The 16,569-nt window shown below is 41.4% G+C and overlaps 1 protein-coding gene across 1 annotated transcript in view; it reads left to right on the top strand.

Moving 5' to 3' along the window:
• The window catches only part of LOC106583473 (synaptophysin-like protein 1), a 39,570-nt gene extending 23,678 nt beyond the window's left edge, over positions 1–15,892 (top strand). The window contains exons 3-6 of the mRNA XM_014167683.2: positions 9,525–9,643; positions 10,041–10,239; positions 12,437–12,610; positions 12,801–15,892. Of these exons, the coding sequence (XP_014023158.1) occupies positions 9,525–9,643; positions 10,041–10,239; positions 12,437–12,610; positions 12,801–12,926 (618 nt within the window). The 3' untranslated portion in view covers positions 12,927–15,892. The remainder of the gene's footprint in view (positions 1–9,524; positions 9,644–10,040; positions 10,240–12,436; positions 12,611–12,800) is intronic.
• Positions 15,893–16,569: the final 677 nt, after the last annotated feature.

Raw genomic sequence — 16,569 nt, 5'->3', positions numbered from 1 at the left:
TTCCGACCAGGAGACGTTGTTTTTGTTCAAAGACTGAAAATGTAAAATGGACTCTTCACGTGCACGCGCACACCCGTTTCATTGTTCTCAGGTCGACCACTATCCAAATGCGCTACTGTTTTTCGCCCAGGGACGGCAGAGTCATCATTCCCCGTTCTGGCGCCTTCTGAGAGCCAATGGGAGCCTTAGAAATGTCACGTTACAGCAGAGATCCTCTGTTTTCGATAAAGAGGCTATAGAAGGCCAAGAAATGGTCAGAGGGCACTTCCTGTATAGAATCTTCTCAGGTTTTGGCCTGCCATATGAGTTCTGTTATACTCACAGACACCATTCAAACAGTTTTAGAAACTTTATGGTGTTTTCTATCCAAATAAAATAATTATATGCATATTCTAGTTTCTGGGCAGGAGTAATAACCAGATTAAATCGGGTACGTTTTTTAATCCGGCCGTGAAAATACTGCCCCCTATCCTAAACGGGTTAAAAGAACGTCATGACCAGGCCTATTGTATGGGCACGGTGTTGGGTGCTCCCTAACTAGCCGTGGACCCCTTGCACCCTCCTAAAGGTATTCAAAACCGTTTCAAAAATTTGCTCCTGGTAACCCGTTCCAATCACCAGGCGCACGGCTGTCAATTTGCAATATGTTTCAATGGGCATTTACATCACGAATTTGACATGCTCAAAAATACTGCAGAAATGCAAAATTGACTAGCCCGATGAACTTGGGTTGGCCGGGCAGTGATAGTGGTTCCTCTCCATCGCTCATTGTGTTGATTTCATCATGTCCATTTGGTGACGGTTTTTCACTGTTTAAACTTATTGCAAATGTACAAAAGTCAGCCAGCAAGTCATCGTCCATCGGTCAATAAGATATCATTCTGACCCCAAACTGACACCAAACCCACTTTGTCCAACTCATTTAGAAGCCAACTATCACATATTTCAGAGCTGGCCCAAAATTCACAGCGCCTTCTGTTTTAAACAACAAACTTAAAACATGTAGTTACGTTCTAGCTGCGGGTCCAGTTCCGACATTATGTTTAGGCCTAGCTGAGGTGACACCCGAATCCTGAGTTTTGGCTTGATAGGTCATTCGAAGCCCGAGCAGCAACCCTAATTAGTGCAGAAAATAAAATAAAAATGTGGGCATTGCTATGGGGTCCCTGAAAGAGCTATCGGACAAACTTTAGGGTCCGTCTCTATGGGCCGAGATGGTTTCAATGCACCTAGACTTGTGACTCTGACTTTTCTAAAATGTTGCCATTTTCGCGATGGTCGAAATGAATTGAAATAATTGCAAATGTACGAGGCTGTTTCTCAGCCTGAGAACCTTCTAGAGCCACAACTCACTGTGCACGATCGACTTAAGCTCTAGAACATGTATATAAAGTTTCAGAACTCTAGGTCGGACGGTTCTTTTGATAGTTCGAATGCAGGTAACTATTGCAGGCTCTGTCTTAAGCCCCTCACTGTGTGTGATTTCAGAAAATCACAGTAATCACGTAGAGCGCCGAAACCTGCCTTAACGGATTCGTCTGAACGCCGCAACTGGATCAAACTTTTTTTTTAAAAAAAACACATTTCTATGACCATCACCAATTGTACGATTTCTCTTAAATTACTATAGATAAATGGCTGGTTCTTTTTTTTTTCCTGGCACCGTACGTTCATGTACTTTAACGTGAAGTGGTGAAATTAGCGCGCTATTTCCGTTTTTGACCTTTAATCCCAGAAAAATGGTCTTAACTCAAAGCGTTGAGGCCTCGACGCCATCTTGTTTCTGGGCTAACAGCCCATTAGGCCAAACCTATGCCCACCAAGTTTCGTCTTCAAAGTCTTTTCCATTTAGGAGAAATGGACATGTCATTATTGGTGACGTTTTGTACATTTGCAATAAGCAGCCATTTGCCATCTGGTGTCATTTTCAGGAACAGCGGAAAAATTACCAACATTTTATAAAATGGAAACCAAATGTCCGACAGACTTTATTTGACTTCCCGGAAGATCTGGCCCTGGGGCACGGCCCGAGGCCGTCTGCGTATTTTAAAGACATTCGCGGACATCTACTAAGGGACCGTACATTTGCAATATGGAGATCCTCATCAATCATACAGCAAAAGCCATTTGTGTCCCTTATGTAGGCAAAGCGTCAATACAGGGCTAAGATTGAATCCTACTACACCGGCTCCGACGCTCGTCTTATGTGGCAGGGCTTGCAAACTATTAGACTACAAAGGGAAGCACAGCCGTGAGCTGCCCAGTGACACGAGCCTACCAGATGAGCTAAATCACTTCTATGCTCGCTTTGAGGCATGCATGAGAGCATCAGCTGTTCCGACAACTGTGTGATCACGCTCTCCATACCCGATGTGACTAAGACCTTTAAACAGGTCAACATTCACAAGGCTGGGGGCCAGACTGATTACCAGGACGTGTGCTCCGGGCATGTGCTGACCAACTGGCAGGTGTCTTCACTGATATTTTCAACATGTCCCTGATTAACTCTGTAATACCAACATGTTTCAAGCAGACCACCATACTCCCTGTGCCCAAAAACACGAAGGCAACCTGCCTAAATGACTACAGACCCATAGCACTCACGTCCGTAGCCATGAAGTGTTTCCAAGCGCGTGAATGAGAGCGCGTTCTTTTGGTATTTTTCTCCGGTAAAGACAATAACGATTCTCCGTCTTAAATTTGATAGTTTATTTGCGTATTAGGGTACTTATTGTTTGATTATAAACGTTGATTGACTTGTTTGGATAAGTTTATTGGTAACGTTTGGGATTCATTTTGAAGGAGGGAAACCGAGTGGATTGTTGACAAGTGCGCCAGCTAAACTGAGTTTTTATGGATATAAAAAAAGGACTTTATTGAACAAAAGGACCATTTGTAATGTAACTGAGACCTTTTGGAGTGCCAACAGAAGATCTTCAAAGGTAAGGCATATATTATATCGCCATTTCTGACTTTCGTGTCGCAACTCCCTGGTTGAAAATGATTTGTTATGCATTTGTGTGCTGGGCTCTGTCCTCAGATAATCGCATGGTTTGTTTTGGCCGTAAAGCCTTTTTGAAATCTGACATGGTGGCTGGATTAACAACAAGTTATGCTTTATTTTGATGTATTTCACTTGTGATTTCATGGAAGTTTAATATTTATAGTAAATTAATTTGAATTTGGTGCTCTGGAATTAGCATCCCACTAATCCGCAAGAAGTTAACACTCCAGCCAGCTGGTCTGCGCATGCTCTGAGGACGCGGCTAGGGATGCCGCCTGGGCCGGCAGCTTTGAGAGGGTTTACATGGTTAAATCTCTTACTCACGTCGGCCACGGAGAAGGAGAGCCCACAGTCCTTGGGAGCGGGCCACGTCGATGGTACTGTTACCCTCAAGGCGGCCGACAATGTTTCGCTTGTCTGTGTCCCCGACGAGGCTGGTTTTCCCTTTTTTTAAAATGTTTTAAATAAATGTGTGGTTGTCAATAGACCCTGCCACGTACATCTTGAGGTTGAATTGGGACTCCACTTTCTCTGTACTGACGTTTTGCCTGTATGATTGCCTTGCGGTGGGAGTAACTACACTGTTTGTATTCAATGATATTCCCAGTCACCTTGCCATGGTTAAATGCGGTTGTTTGCACTTTCAGTTTAGCACAAATGCTGCTAAATAAACATTTAATCGAGTTCTCTTGTTTAGATGTTTTGGGGGAGGAGCTCATTAGAATAATGGCCAATGTGAAATATCACAGCACAGTTGTAATATATGGCAAACAGAAACTGGATGGTTTTCAGAGATCGATGGGAGAGGGGTTGAGTGGCACTGAAGGATGGAACTAAAAAGAACAAGGTAAAATGTGCAGTTGAAGTCGGAAGTTTACATACACCTTAGCCAAATACATTTAAACTCAGTTTTTCACAATTCCTGACATTTAATCCTAGTAAAAATTACCTGTTTTAGGTCAGTTAGGATCACCACTATATTTTAAGGATGTGAAATGTCAGAATAATAAGACATTTATTTCAGCTTTTCTTTCATCACATTCCCAGTGGGTCAGAAGTTTACATGCTTAACTAGTATTTGGTAGCATTGCCTTTAAATTGTTTGAACTTGGGTCAAATATTTCGGGTAGCCTTCCACAAGCGTCCCACAATAAGTTGGGTGAATTTTGGACCATTCCTCCAAACAGAGCTGGTGTAACAGTCAGGTTTGTAGGTCTCCTTGCTCGCACACGCTTTTTCAGTTCTGCCCACAAATGTTCTATAGGATTGAGGTCAGGGCTTTGTGATGACCACTCCAATACCTTGACTTTGTTGTCCTTAAGCCATTTTGCCACAACTTTGGAAGTATACTTTGGGTCATTGTCCATTTGGAAGACCCATTTCCGACCAAGCTTTAACTTCCTGACTGATGTTTTGATGTTGTTTCAATATATCCACATTTACCTACCTCATGATGCCATCTATTTTGTGACGTACACCAATCCCTCCTGCAGCAAAGCACCCCCACAACATGATGCTGCCACCCCCGTGCTTTACGGTTGGGATGGTGTTCTTTGGCTTGCAAGCCTCCCCCTTTTTCCTCCAAACATAACGATGGTCATTATGGCCAAACAGTTCTATTTTTGTTTCATCAGACCAGAGGACATTTCTCCAAAAAGTACGATCTTTGTCCCCATATGCAGTTGCAAACCACAGTCTGGCTTTTTTTATGGCGGTTTTGGAGCAGTGGCTTCTTCCTTGCTGAGCGGCCTTTCAGGTTATGTCGATATAGGACTTATTTTACTATGGATATAGATACTTTTGTACTGGTTTCCTCCAGCATTTTCAAGGTCCTTTGCTGTTGTTCTGGGGTTGATTTGCACTTTTCGCACAAATACGTTCATCTCTAGGAGACAGAACGCGTCTCCTTCCTGAGTGGTATGACGGCTGCGTGGTCCCATACTATTGTCTGTACAGATGAACGTGGTACCTTCAGGCGTATGGAAATTGCTCCCAAGGATGAATCACACTTGTGGTCTACAATTTTTTTTCTGAGGTCTTAGCTGCTTTTGGTTTTCCAATGATAAGCAAAGAGGCACTGAGTTTGAAGGTAGGCCTCAAAATACATCCACAGGTACACCTCCAATTGACTGAAATGATGTCAATTAGCCGATCAGAAGCTTCTAAAGCCGTGACATTTTCTGTGATTTTCCGAAGCTGTTTTAAAGGCACAGTCAACTTAGTGTATGTAAACTTCTGACCCACTGGAATTGTGATACAGTGAAATAATCTGTCTGTAAAAATGTTGGGGAAAATGACTTGTGTCATGCACAAAGTAGATGCCCTAACCAACTTCCCAAAACTACAGTTTGTTAACAAGAATTTTGTGGAGTGGTTGAAAAACACTTAGGTTGGAGTCATTTAAACTTGTATGTAAACTTCCGACTTCAACTGTATGTATATAGGTTCAGAAGTTTTGTGAAACAGAGCAGTTAGATATATGGCAAATGGAAACTGGATGGTTTTCAGAGATAGATGGGAGGGGCTAAGGGTAGCTGAAGGCTGGGACTAAAAACAAACAAAAGATGACTATTGTATGTATGTTGAAGCCTGTTGTCAATTAATTTACTCCAATTAGGGGGGGAATAAAAATAGTGTGTACACACAAGTTTGGGGTCACTTAGAAATGTCCTTGTTTTTGAAAGAAAAGCAACAAAAGAATTACATCAAATTGATCAGAAATACAGTGTAGACCATTAATGTTGTAAATGACTATTGTAGCTGAAAATGGCCTTCAAAAAAATATATATTTACGTAGGCATACAGAGGCCCGTTATCAGCAACCATCACTCCTGTGTTCCAATGGCACGTTGTGTTAGCTAATCCAAGTTTAGCATTTTAAGACTAATTGATCATTAGAAAACCCTTTTCCAATTATGTTAGCAGAGCAGAAAACTGTTGTTCTGATTAAAGAAGGAATAAAACTGGCCTTTAGACTAGTTGAGTATCTGGAGCATCAGCATTTGTGGGTTCGATTACAGGCTCAAAATGGCCAGAAACAAAGAACTTTCTTCTGAAACTCGTCAGTCTATTCTTGTTCTGAGAAATGAAGGCTATCCCGTGTGAGAAATTGCCAAGAAACTGAAGATCTCATACAGCGCTGTGTACTACTCCCTTCACAGAACAGCGCGAACTGGCTTTAACCAGAATATAAAGAGGAGTGGGAGGCCACGGTGCACAACTGAGCAAGAGGACAAGTACATTAGTGTCTAGTTTGAGAAACCGACGTGTCACAAGTCTTCAACTGGCAGCTTCATTAAAAATTCCCCACAAAACACCAGTCAACTTCAACAGTGAAGAGGCAACTCCGGGATGCTGGCCTTCTAGGCCAAGTTCCTCTGTCCAGTGTCTGTGTTATTTTGCCCATCTTTTAGTCTTTTATTGGTCAGTCTGAGAGATGGCTTTTTCTTTGCAACTCTGCCTAGAAGGCCAGCATCCCGGAGTCGCCTCTTCACTGTTGACGTTGAGACTGGTGTTTTCACCTCAACCCAGTTGGACCGCAGAGGGAAGGAAAAGCAGCCAATAAGTCCTCAGCATATGTGGGAACTCCTTCAAGACTGTGGAAAAGCATTCCAGGTTAAGCTGTTTGAGAGAATGCCAAGAGTGTGCAAAGCTGTCAATGCAAAGGGTGGCTATTTAAAGAATTTTAATTTCTAAAATATAGTTTGGTTTTGTTAACACTTTGGTTACTACACGATTCCATGTGTTATTTCATAGTTTTGATGTCTCTGCTATTTATTCTACAAAGTGTGAAAATTGTATAAATCAAAACCCTTGACTGAGGTGTCAACTTTTGACTGGTACTTATAATCATGCTCCAAGAAAATATGGAGGATTGGAAATGATGCAGACAATTTACATTGACAGAAGCCACATTCTGTCTGCAATATTAAAGCTGCTCTACCCCCAAAAGAAATTAAAAAAACAACTTCCTTCACTTTGTAGTTTAGCCTGCTACTGAAATACTGGTATTTGACCCCTTTACACTCAGCAACTGTTGTGGCATTGTTTTTTATGATCCTCTGTTTATTGCATTGGATATTTGGTATTGTTCAGAAGGCCTGAACTCTGAAGGCCTCGTGGTCTGTTTTGCACTTCTCAACTGCTATGTAAATTCTGATTTGATTGTGATCATGTGGGAACGTGATTCAGCCGACGTGGGCACTGGACTAGGCTACTTTTAGAACAAAGGGCATTATTCTAGAAGAAGTTGGGGCGTGCTAGATGTCCCATCAATGTTTTCATTGGAGGGATCTGTTCAGTAACTCCTATTTGTTGGAACACTGCTACCACCAACTAACACAGGAATAAGTTTGTATTCAAATATACAAAAATATAAATGCAACGTGAAGTGTTGGTTTCATGATATGAAGTAAAGAAAATTCCCTGGCATGTTCCCTTCGCTCAAAGCTTATTTCTCTGAAATGTTGTGCATATTTGTTTACCTCTGGTGAGCATTTCTCTTTGCCAAGATAATCCATCCACCTGACACACCTGACAGGTGCGACATTTCAAGAAGATGATTAAACAGCAAGGTCATTACACAGGCGCATTTTGTGCTGGGGACAATAAAATGCCACTCTAAAATGTGCAGTTTTGTGTCACACAACACAATGCCACAGATGTCTCAAGTTGCGGGAGCGTTCAGTTGGCATGCTGATTGCAGGAATGTCCACCAGAGCTGTTGCCAGATAATTTTAAGTTAATTTCTCTACTATAAGCCGCCTCCATCGTTTTAGAAAATCTGGCAGTAGGTCCAACCGGCCTCACAACCGCAGACCACGTGTATGGCGTCATGTGGGCGAGCGGTTTGCTGATGTCAGTGTTGTGAACAAAGTGCCCCGTGGTTATGGCATGGGCAGGCAAACTACGGACAACAAACACAATTGCATTTTGTCGATGGCAATTTGAATGCATAGAGAGATGCCGTGACGAGATCCTGAGGCCCATTTTGTTTTAAGATGTCTGTGATCAGCAGATGCATATCTTTATTCCCAGTCATGTAAAATCCATAGATTAGGGCTTAATGAATTCATTTCATGACTTATTTCCTCATGAAGTCTAACTGTTTTTGTTCAGTATACATCTAGGGGCAGCAACATCATCTTAGTCCTACATTTAAAATGGGGTGACTTTCTATGCAGTCTATTTAAATGGAATCAGCCCACCAGACAGGTTTTCTGTAGTTCCGGATGGTGTGGTATTCCCAAGTTTTTTATTTTATTTTTTTTAGTTTTTTTATTACACCTAGGATAATAAACCTTACTCAAGCATTGCTATCAGACTATACAATGATCTACAAATGACCTTACATCCCAAATAAGTCCTCATTACAGACCAAGATTGGACCTGCGCCTCTCCTTTCTCAAACAGAACCCATTAAACGTGCTGCTAGTTTGTCAGACTCAGCTGTTAGGAGCCAGTCCGTGTTAATGAGTTGGCTCTCTCAGCACTCACTGACGGAAGGAGTTTCCTGTGTGGAAAGAGGCTGGAGGGGAAGTTAATGTGGTGAAGAGTAATCATGAGAGAGAAAGAGTCAAGGTTCTAGCACAGGGAAAGTCTTAGTCTGGGAGAGAGAAGTGTAAGCCAATGATTTTGCATAGGTGCATGTTTGCCATTCTTCCCCTCTCTGGCTCTGCCCTCACCCCAGTGTTCTGCCCAGAGTAGAGGAAGTGACTATCAGGGTGGCTGAGGTGAGGTCCCCAGTGTTCTGCCCAGTCAGGGTTTCAATATTTTTGGTACGAGCCACGTCTGAGGCCTCTTGGGGCCTCTTCCTGTCTGACCTGACCCCAGTAGGGCGTTCTGCTGGAGTTGGGGCTTTTCTTGCCGGGTGACCACTCCCCACCCTTATGACTTTTACACAGGACTGTTAACTGTGCTGCAGCAGGAACACTTGACCACTTAAAACCAGCTCTGTGTCCTACTGGTGGAACACCTCTTATTATAATAATATATGCCATTTAGCAGATGCTTTTATCCAAAGGGGCTTAGTCATTGTACATATGGGTGATCCCGGGAGTCAAAACCCACTATCCTGGCGTGGCACGTGCCATGCTCTACCTACAGAGGATCACTTTCTGTTGTGATTTACAGAACCACAACTCAGAACAGGCCTCTGATCAGCTATAATAAAGATGAGCTAAATATAGCTGTATACAGTCTTATGTAGGCTACATGTATTATGTGTTGATTTAAAATCTTAAAGGACAAATTAACTATTTTGATAATCAGGAGTGCACAGTAACTCTGGTTCCTTGGGAGAAAAACTGTTTATGAATTCTAAAGTACCTTTCCTTCCTTGTCTCCTTTATTGACCTGAAAACAAAGCCTAGACACTAGTGAAAACAGTCAGCCCACCAGGAATGAGCTTTTCTTAGCTGCCCACGTATGAGAATGATGTGCAAGTGAAGGCAAATGGATGAGGAGAGGAAGTAACTTAAGACCATTGAGATGCACGCTAACTCACCTCTCTCTCTTGCAGGTGTTCACCATCTTTGCCTTCGCCACCACGGGTGGTTACTCTGGGACGACCCACATCAGTGTGAAATGTGGGGATGCGGTGCTAAGGGACATAGACATTGGGTTTGGATACCCTTTCAGGTAAAACACCTCTCGCATAAAGCTGCATATTAACAGCATGTATGCTGTCATATTGTTTTTTGTTTTTTTAATTGCCAGTAACCCCTACCTATAGTCTGTACAGTAAATAAGCCTATCCCTGGCACTCCCTGAAAAGCAATGCAAAACTTTTCAAGGGTTTGATGGGTAAATGGGAATTCCAAAGAGCAGTTTATTTTTTACTCTAAAGCTGGTTGTAAAATGTATGCAGTCACGCATGGAAAAACCAAAAGATTCTTCCCCCCAAGATCATTTTTATTTGTCTTTGATGGTTGCCCCTTAAATGTTTTTGCATTTCTAGTTGAAAGTGATTTGTACCATATGATTACAATCTAATTGATGAATAGTTTTTCTCTCCCACCACCCCATTACTCTCTAGGTTGCCTAGCTACGGCCCTTTAAAGGTGCCCACGTGTAACGGGAACGCCACGAATGAGATTTACCTCCAGGGCGACTACTCTTCCTCGGCTGAGTTCTACGTCTGTGTCGGTGTCTTTGGCTTCCTGTACTGCACCGCCACCCTGGTCCTATACCTGGGATACCAGCATGTGTACCGCGAGGGCCGCGGACCCACCTTTGTGAGTCTAAGATACTAGGGCTGATCCCATTTTTAGTCGTCTGTTGGGTAGATTTTTTTATGAATTTTTTGCCAAGCAGTGGTAAACGTATAAAACATTTTTATGGCACACGAGACACCTCTCTGAGTGGACTACTCCATTACGAAGGCTTCAGGGATGGCACACAAGTATCACCAGTAGTACGTTTACCATTTCTAGTCTACAAGTTCTGTTAATGCATTCAATATATTATTATTATTACAGTCTTGTCATTGTAGGAGTGGACATGTTGTTTGTAGAACGCACAACCTAGGTTACACTTGTGAGGGAAAAGTTTAGGTTTATTTCATTCCGTTTACGAGTTAATTTATTCATTGTCTTTTGTTTGGAGAGCTCCTGCCAATCTTGAGTAAGGACACCCACCTGATTATGAATAGAACTAGGCCTAGGCTACCTGGCCTGCGTGCAAATGTAGGCTTATAAATATGCACATTTGGGGGATCTGATACTATTTCTGATTGGCTTATCTCGCCATCACTGTGGAGCTTCTCAGTTATTTTTTTCTTCGCCTCAAAAAGAAAGTAATCTGTCTGTTTAGACATCCATTGTGAATAGTTCCTCAACGTAGCCTATTTGAAAAATATTTCCACTTTGGATAACCACTCAGCATGAAAGGGGGAAAATGTCATGGTCTGATCCGGTGGAAATGTCATAAAGGCCTACCTGATTACTTCTTATCCCTTGTGCAAATAGCCTACGGCTGTGTCTGTCTGTGTGGTGCTCACTGGCAGGGCACAGAATATTTTAAACAATGTTGCAGGTTTGTTAGCACGAGCTTCAGGCTAGACAGTTAATAGTTAATACAATGTTTCAAGTTCCTTGCAGACAGACCATGCATAGCTCCCGAGTGGCGCAGCGGTCTAAGGCACTGCATCTCAGTGCTAGAGGTGTCACTATAATTTTGATTAACCACATGACATTGATTTTGAGATATGAAACTGTCCCACAAAAATGTGCATATGAAAATCATAACTGATGCACAGATCAGTAGAAATGGTACGATAACTTGGCACTCAATGGTAAAGGTTGCTGACCGCTGTTGTAGCCTATTACCGGCAACTTCAGGTGCATAATGGCAGAATCTGCAAAGGCCAGCAGCAGCGGGAGAAATTTTCTTCTGGTTAGTTTTTGAAAATTTAACTAGGCAAGTCGGTTAAGATCAAATTCTTATTTTACAATGACGGCCTACCCCGACCTAACCCGGACAACGCTGGGTCAATTGTGCGCCGCCCTATGGGACTCCAGATCACAACCGGTTGTGAGACAGCCTGGGATCGAACCAGGGTCTGTAGTGACGCCTCTAGCTGAAACACTGAAACTCAGTACCTTAGACCGCTGCGCCACTCGGGATCTCTGGCTCCCGCTTTAGTAAATTGTCTTAATTTTTAATTGCAGTGCTTGACGCATCAGGCAAAGTAGCCTACATATAGTTGATTTTATTCAAACATAGGGTGGGGTTTATGTTAGTTACCGTGTAGTGTAACATAACTGGACAACTATTTGGATAACCTGGTCTACCAGCCTGTGTACTGCCAGATAAGTGTCAACCAGTTGTGAGGCTGTTTGTAGGGTTTTTAGAGAAGCAACCCATCAACTGGCAGACCAATAATGGTGTGTGTACTGTACAGAGTAAGCATGTGCAGCTGATATAGTGATTGTAATGTTAGCCACACAGTGTGCAGTTTGCAGAAAAGAAAAGCATATCTGAAACAACATACTTAAATTTCCAGACTTAGACACCATCTCTCAGCCAGATGCCGAAAAATTGTTTCATGCATTTGCTTAATCTAGGCTAGTTCTCTAAAGCATAACAGTTGTGGAACAGCTTGCTCTGTCAGGTAAGAGGGGCAGATAACATTTAGGTTTTTAAATCACTTTTAAAAACCCACCTTTTTAGTTGGACTTTTAATAAGGGAGTTTGATACATCCTAGGTTTTGGTTTTAATGTGAAGTATTTTGTGATTTTAAATAAATGTTGATTTAACAATGTAACCTTTTGTCTCTGGCTGATGGGTTAGGTTCGTGTTTTAAGCCTGGTACGGCTCTAACAGCTGAGACGACAGGTTAAGTTGTGAGCCTAATCGTTTTCAAAAGCTGCGTTCTTCCATCCTCTTCAACATGGTCCTATAGTGACAACCCTCCCCTGTGTTTTTCTCAGGACCTGTTGGTGACTGCTGCTTTTGCCTTCCTGTGGCTGGTGTCCTCCTCTGCCTGGGGGAAGGGCCTGACTGACGTGAAGTGGGCCACCAACCCAAACCACCTGGTTGAGACCTGTCAGCCCCTGTGCTCACCTGGAAACTTCCCCTCCATGGGAAAACTCAATGCCTCTGTGGTGAGCAATTTGATTTAGTAATACATTTTATTGAGGAATTTATAGCCATTTCTCAATGTGATTTACAGGTATGTACAAGTCAAGCATGAATGACAGGGCTACAGGTATTGTCACTTAATGTAGCATTTGTAATTCCTTTCTGTTTGTATCCTGTGTTTTGTCTTTGTTTCACACTTTCCTCCTCGTCCAGATTTTCGGATTTCTGAACCTCATCCTGTGGACCGGTAACTGTTGGTTCATCTTTAAGGAGACTCCCTTCCACAAGGACCCCAACCCACCAGCCACCATGGAGGAGGGCGTAGTCCCCAGCTCTTAATTGCATAGAGCCCAAGCCAATCGCCAAGGTGCTTTGGACCCACACTGTTTCTTGTTTAACCCTATTAAGAAGGAAACTAAAACGTGAAGCAAAATTGTGCTTTTTAATCACCCTTACCACAGAGGCCCCTTTTCAATGATGGGCATTAAGCTCAAGCTTCAGGGAAAGTAGTCGGGCTGTGTTTATACAGACAGCCCAATTCACACACACAAAAAATCTCATTAATTGGTATTTTGACCAATCAGATCAGCTCTGAAAAAGATCTGATGTGATTGGCCTTTTGGCCAAATAAAAATAAAAGAATTGGTGTGCCTGTGTAAACACAGCCTAAGTTGCCCAACTCTAACCCTCCAACACAGCTACCCCTGGATGTTGTTTGTATACTCTGCATAGTCAGTTAATGTGAATGATTTGCTAGCTGCAGTCAACACTACCCCAATTTACAGGTGTAAACCCTGAAAACTGAGTGACCGCAACTGTTTATATTTCTTTTTTACTGTTTATTTTTAAACATTTTTAAAGAAGTGCCTTGAGTTAACTGTACATAACATCTATTCAGTTACAGTGAACGTGGCTTGAGTTGAACACTTTGAAAGGAATCTGGGTATATGTGATTTTCAAAATGTCTGATTTTGGTTGCTTCCTCCAGAGCAGGTACCTTTCAAATGCATAGGCCAAGTACAAAATGTCCCAACAGGGCTCACACACACTACTGTAGCTGAACTGTGATTCATATCCTAGTAATGCTGTGTTGACATCACAGGTGGTGGTACCTTAATTAGGGAGGACGGGCTCTTAGTAATGGCTGGAACTGTATCGAGCACAACAAACATGGTTTCCACGTGTTTGATTCCATTCACTCCTTTTCCGGCGATTTATTATCAGCCGCCTCCTCTCAGCAGCCTCCTGTGGTTGAAAGACACATTGTCTGACCATCAGTCCCCTCGTTTACCATGAATCTAATAAACGAGATGAAATCCACTGCTCTGTTGCCGTTCAGGACTAAATTTGGTCCTCTAAATAAAAAGAAACAATTTTAACTACTGTCATTTCAATAATTCCAATATTCCACTACTACATGTTTTGAAACAGACTTTGATACATGGACGTTGCATTTCTGTCATGTTCTGAAAGCCTACTGCTTTGGTGCACTAAACTCGTCAGTTGTTAGCTACTTGATCCCATAATCGCTCCTGATGTTCAATGCGTTCCCCTTTTTTTTTTTTTTTTTGCCTTAGTTTTGTTATTCCTAATTATTTTGTCACATGCTTCATAAACAACCGGTGTGGGCTAACCGTGAAATGCTTACTTGTGGATGAATATATGAACAGTGCCTTGGTTATTTATACCAACTATAGCAGTAACACAAACTAATATTGACTACATTCAATTTGAGGACACATTCCTAGTAACTGCTGTCAATATTTTAGTTATTCAAACTGTCAGTGCCTATATTTCACCGCAATGCTGGTTGGTGTATTGTTTACTCAATGAAGCCTAACTTTTTAAAGTCTTAGGTAAAGTTGTGACATTGAAACAATTAAAACACTAAGTTCCCTCAGTATTTGACTTCTCAAAATGTTTGAACTAGAGCTGGGACGATAAACCGGAAAATGATCGACACCGACCTCTTATTGCAGGCATTTTGCTGATAACATTCATTACGATAAGTAGCCTATACTAGAGAAATGTAAAGTTTGAAATGAAATAAGTTTGCCAATATGGGTGATTTGTTATAGCTGTCAATTGACCCATAAACAAGCTTAGTAGTAGTTTAAAGGGTAATTTTTAAACTTGTTATAAAATTATAGTTCTATTTATTATTTCATCAATTCAGGCAGTTTATTGCGATATGGATTTTTGTCTGATGCTCAGCTCTAGTTTGAGCAGCAAAGGGCAACTTTTGAATGTCATATTTTTATTTTTTAACTACATTAATTGGTAAATTTACGATAAGCTTCTGTGTGTTTAGAAAATATCTAGAACTTGTGCAACTTCTCTCCCTGAGTAAGTTTTATGCCTTCATGGTTGTAATTGAGTTTTTTCTGTTTTGTCACACCACTGGGCAAGCTACAGATTATCATGGAAGAGATGCCATGTAACACACATGGCAACATGTAGGTGCCAAAATTAATCAATCCTTTGGTATTTCTTGAATCTTGTTGCTTGTTTTTTGTTTTCTCACTCATTTACATTTTTAATTTAGCCAATGATTGCATTTGATGGGTGTGGAGTTGACCTACGTCTGTCCCGCTCCTATGAAGTGAATGGAACTTATTGATTTAGTCTTTTTTGTTGTTGCTTTGCACTAATTATTTTGTAATTAATGTGATTTTGACATCCTGTTCCTTATGAGTGTTGGGATTTGAGGGATATGCAGGTGTTGCCATCCACACAGTTGGTTGTACAGCCTTGGCCTCTGTAGTGATTTACAAAGGGAAGGCTTGAGGCAGTCATGAAAGTACACTGATCTTTTAGATTATTTGTGCCATTTTTAATTTGAATAGAAATAATCTAGCTATTTAGGATATAAATCAGGCTTGTAGGCCTTTATCTGAGGGGATTTCTAAAATGTGACTTGTTTGTACAAAATAAACACGTCTATACATCCTCAGTATTGACAATGCATTAAAGGATGAGAGCTGCAACAACTGCTGTACAGATGTTTGTTCACTCTGCTGACTAATGTTACCAGTTAATTAAGACTACAGTTTATGTTGTAGCCACAAGATGGTACTATTGTATTTCATATAACTAAGGCTGCAAAGTAATTGTAACAATGCTTTTTGGGGGGGGGGCACAAGGTGGTAGTACTGTTTCCTGCATATGACTAGAAGGCACAATGCCATGCTCAGTCCCAACCATAAACCCTTTTGTATGTACATACACAACTTCTTACTTAGTTTATAAGTGTATGAGGTAGGTTGACCAGCAAAATAAAGTTCTGAACCGGTTGGAACCAGAAATGAACTGTATCGTTCCTTTTTAAACCTCTGAAATATATATTTTTTTACATTTAGCCTAACATTTTAAACTACTTCACCAATCAGTGCAGATGGAGCAGCTTGCTATGGACAGACAAGTGTAGGGTGTGAGATGTGACTGAAATTCTGCGGGTGGCGAGAGATGGAGGCTTGGCTGGAAGTGCTGGGTATCTCGTTATGACATGCATTATCTGAATTAGGCCCATAGAATTATACCTACAGAGGAGTGGCTTCTGTGATGGAACTTTGAATGTGTCCAATTTGAGTTGGCTTAAAGGGAAATTATAATTTCAGCTTCATATCTCCAGCACCACCCCCAACAACATATGTAAAAAAAAAAAATGTATGTTTTGTCAAAGATGACATCAGCCAATTAGGTAATGCCTACTCATAATTGGTTAAGAGCACAATGTACACTGGTGTCATTGGAAACACTGATCTTACTTTATTTTATTTTTAATACGTCTGGATCGGAGCTAGCTCACAAGCATCTGCATGCATTGCAGAAGCATATTTAAAATGACACGTCTTACCTTTTTGAACTTAAATTAAATGTGCAACGTGATAACTATAATATTCTTAACTAGCGTTGAATCTAATTTAAAACAAATCTATCCCTAATTTCTGATTCACGCTTGTAATTTCAGTAGGTTATAGTA

Source organism: Salmo salar, chromosome ssa22 (assembly GCF_905237065.1).
Source record: "Salmo salar chromosome ssa22, Ssal_v3.1, whole genome shotgun sequence".
In the NCBI taxonomy this organism is placed as follows: domain Eukaryota; kingdom Metazoa; phylum Chordata; class Actinopteri; order Salmoniformes; family Salmonidae; genus Salmo; species Salmo salar.
This window is presented reverse-complemented; position numbering and strand designations above follow the sequence as displayed.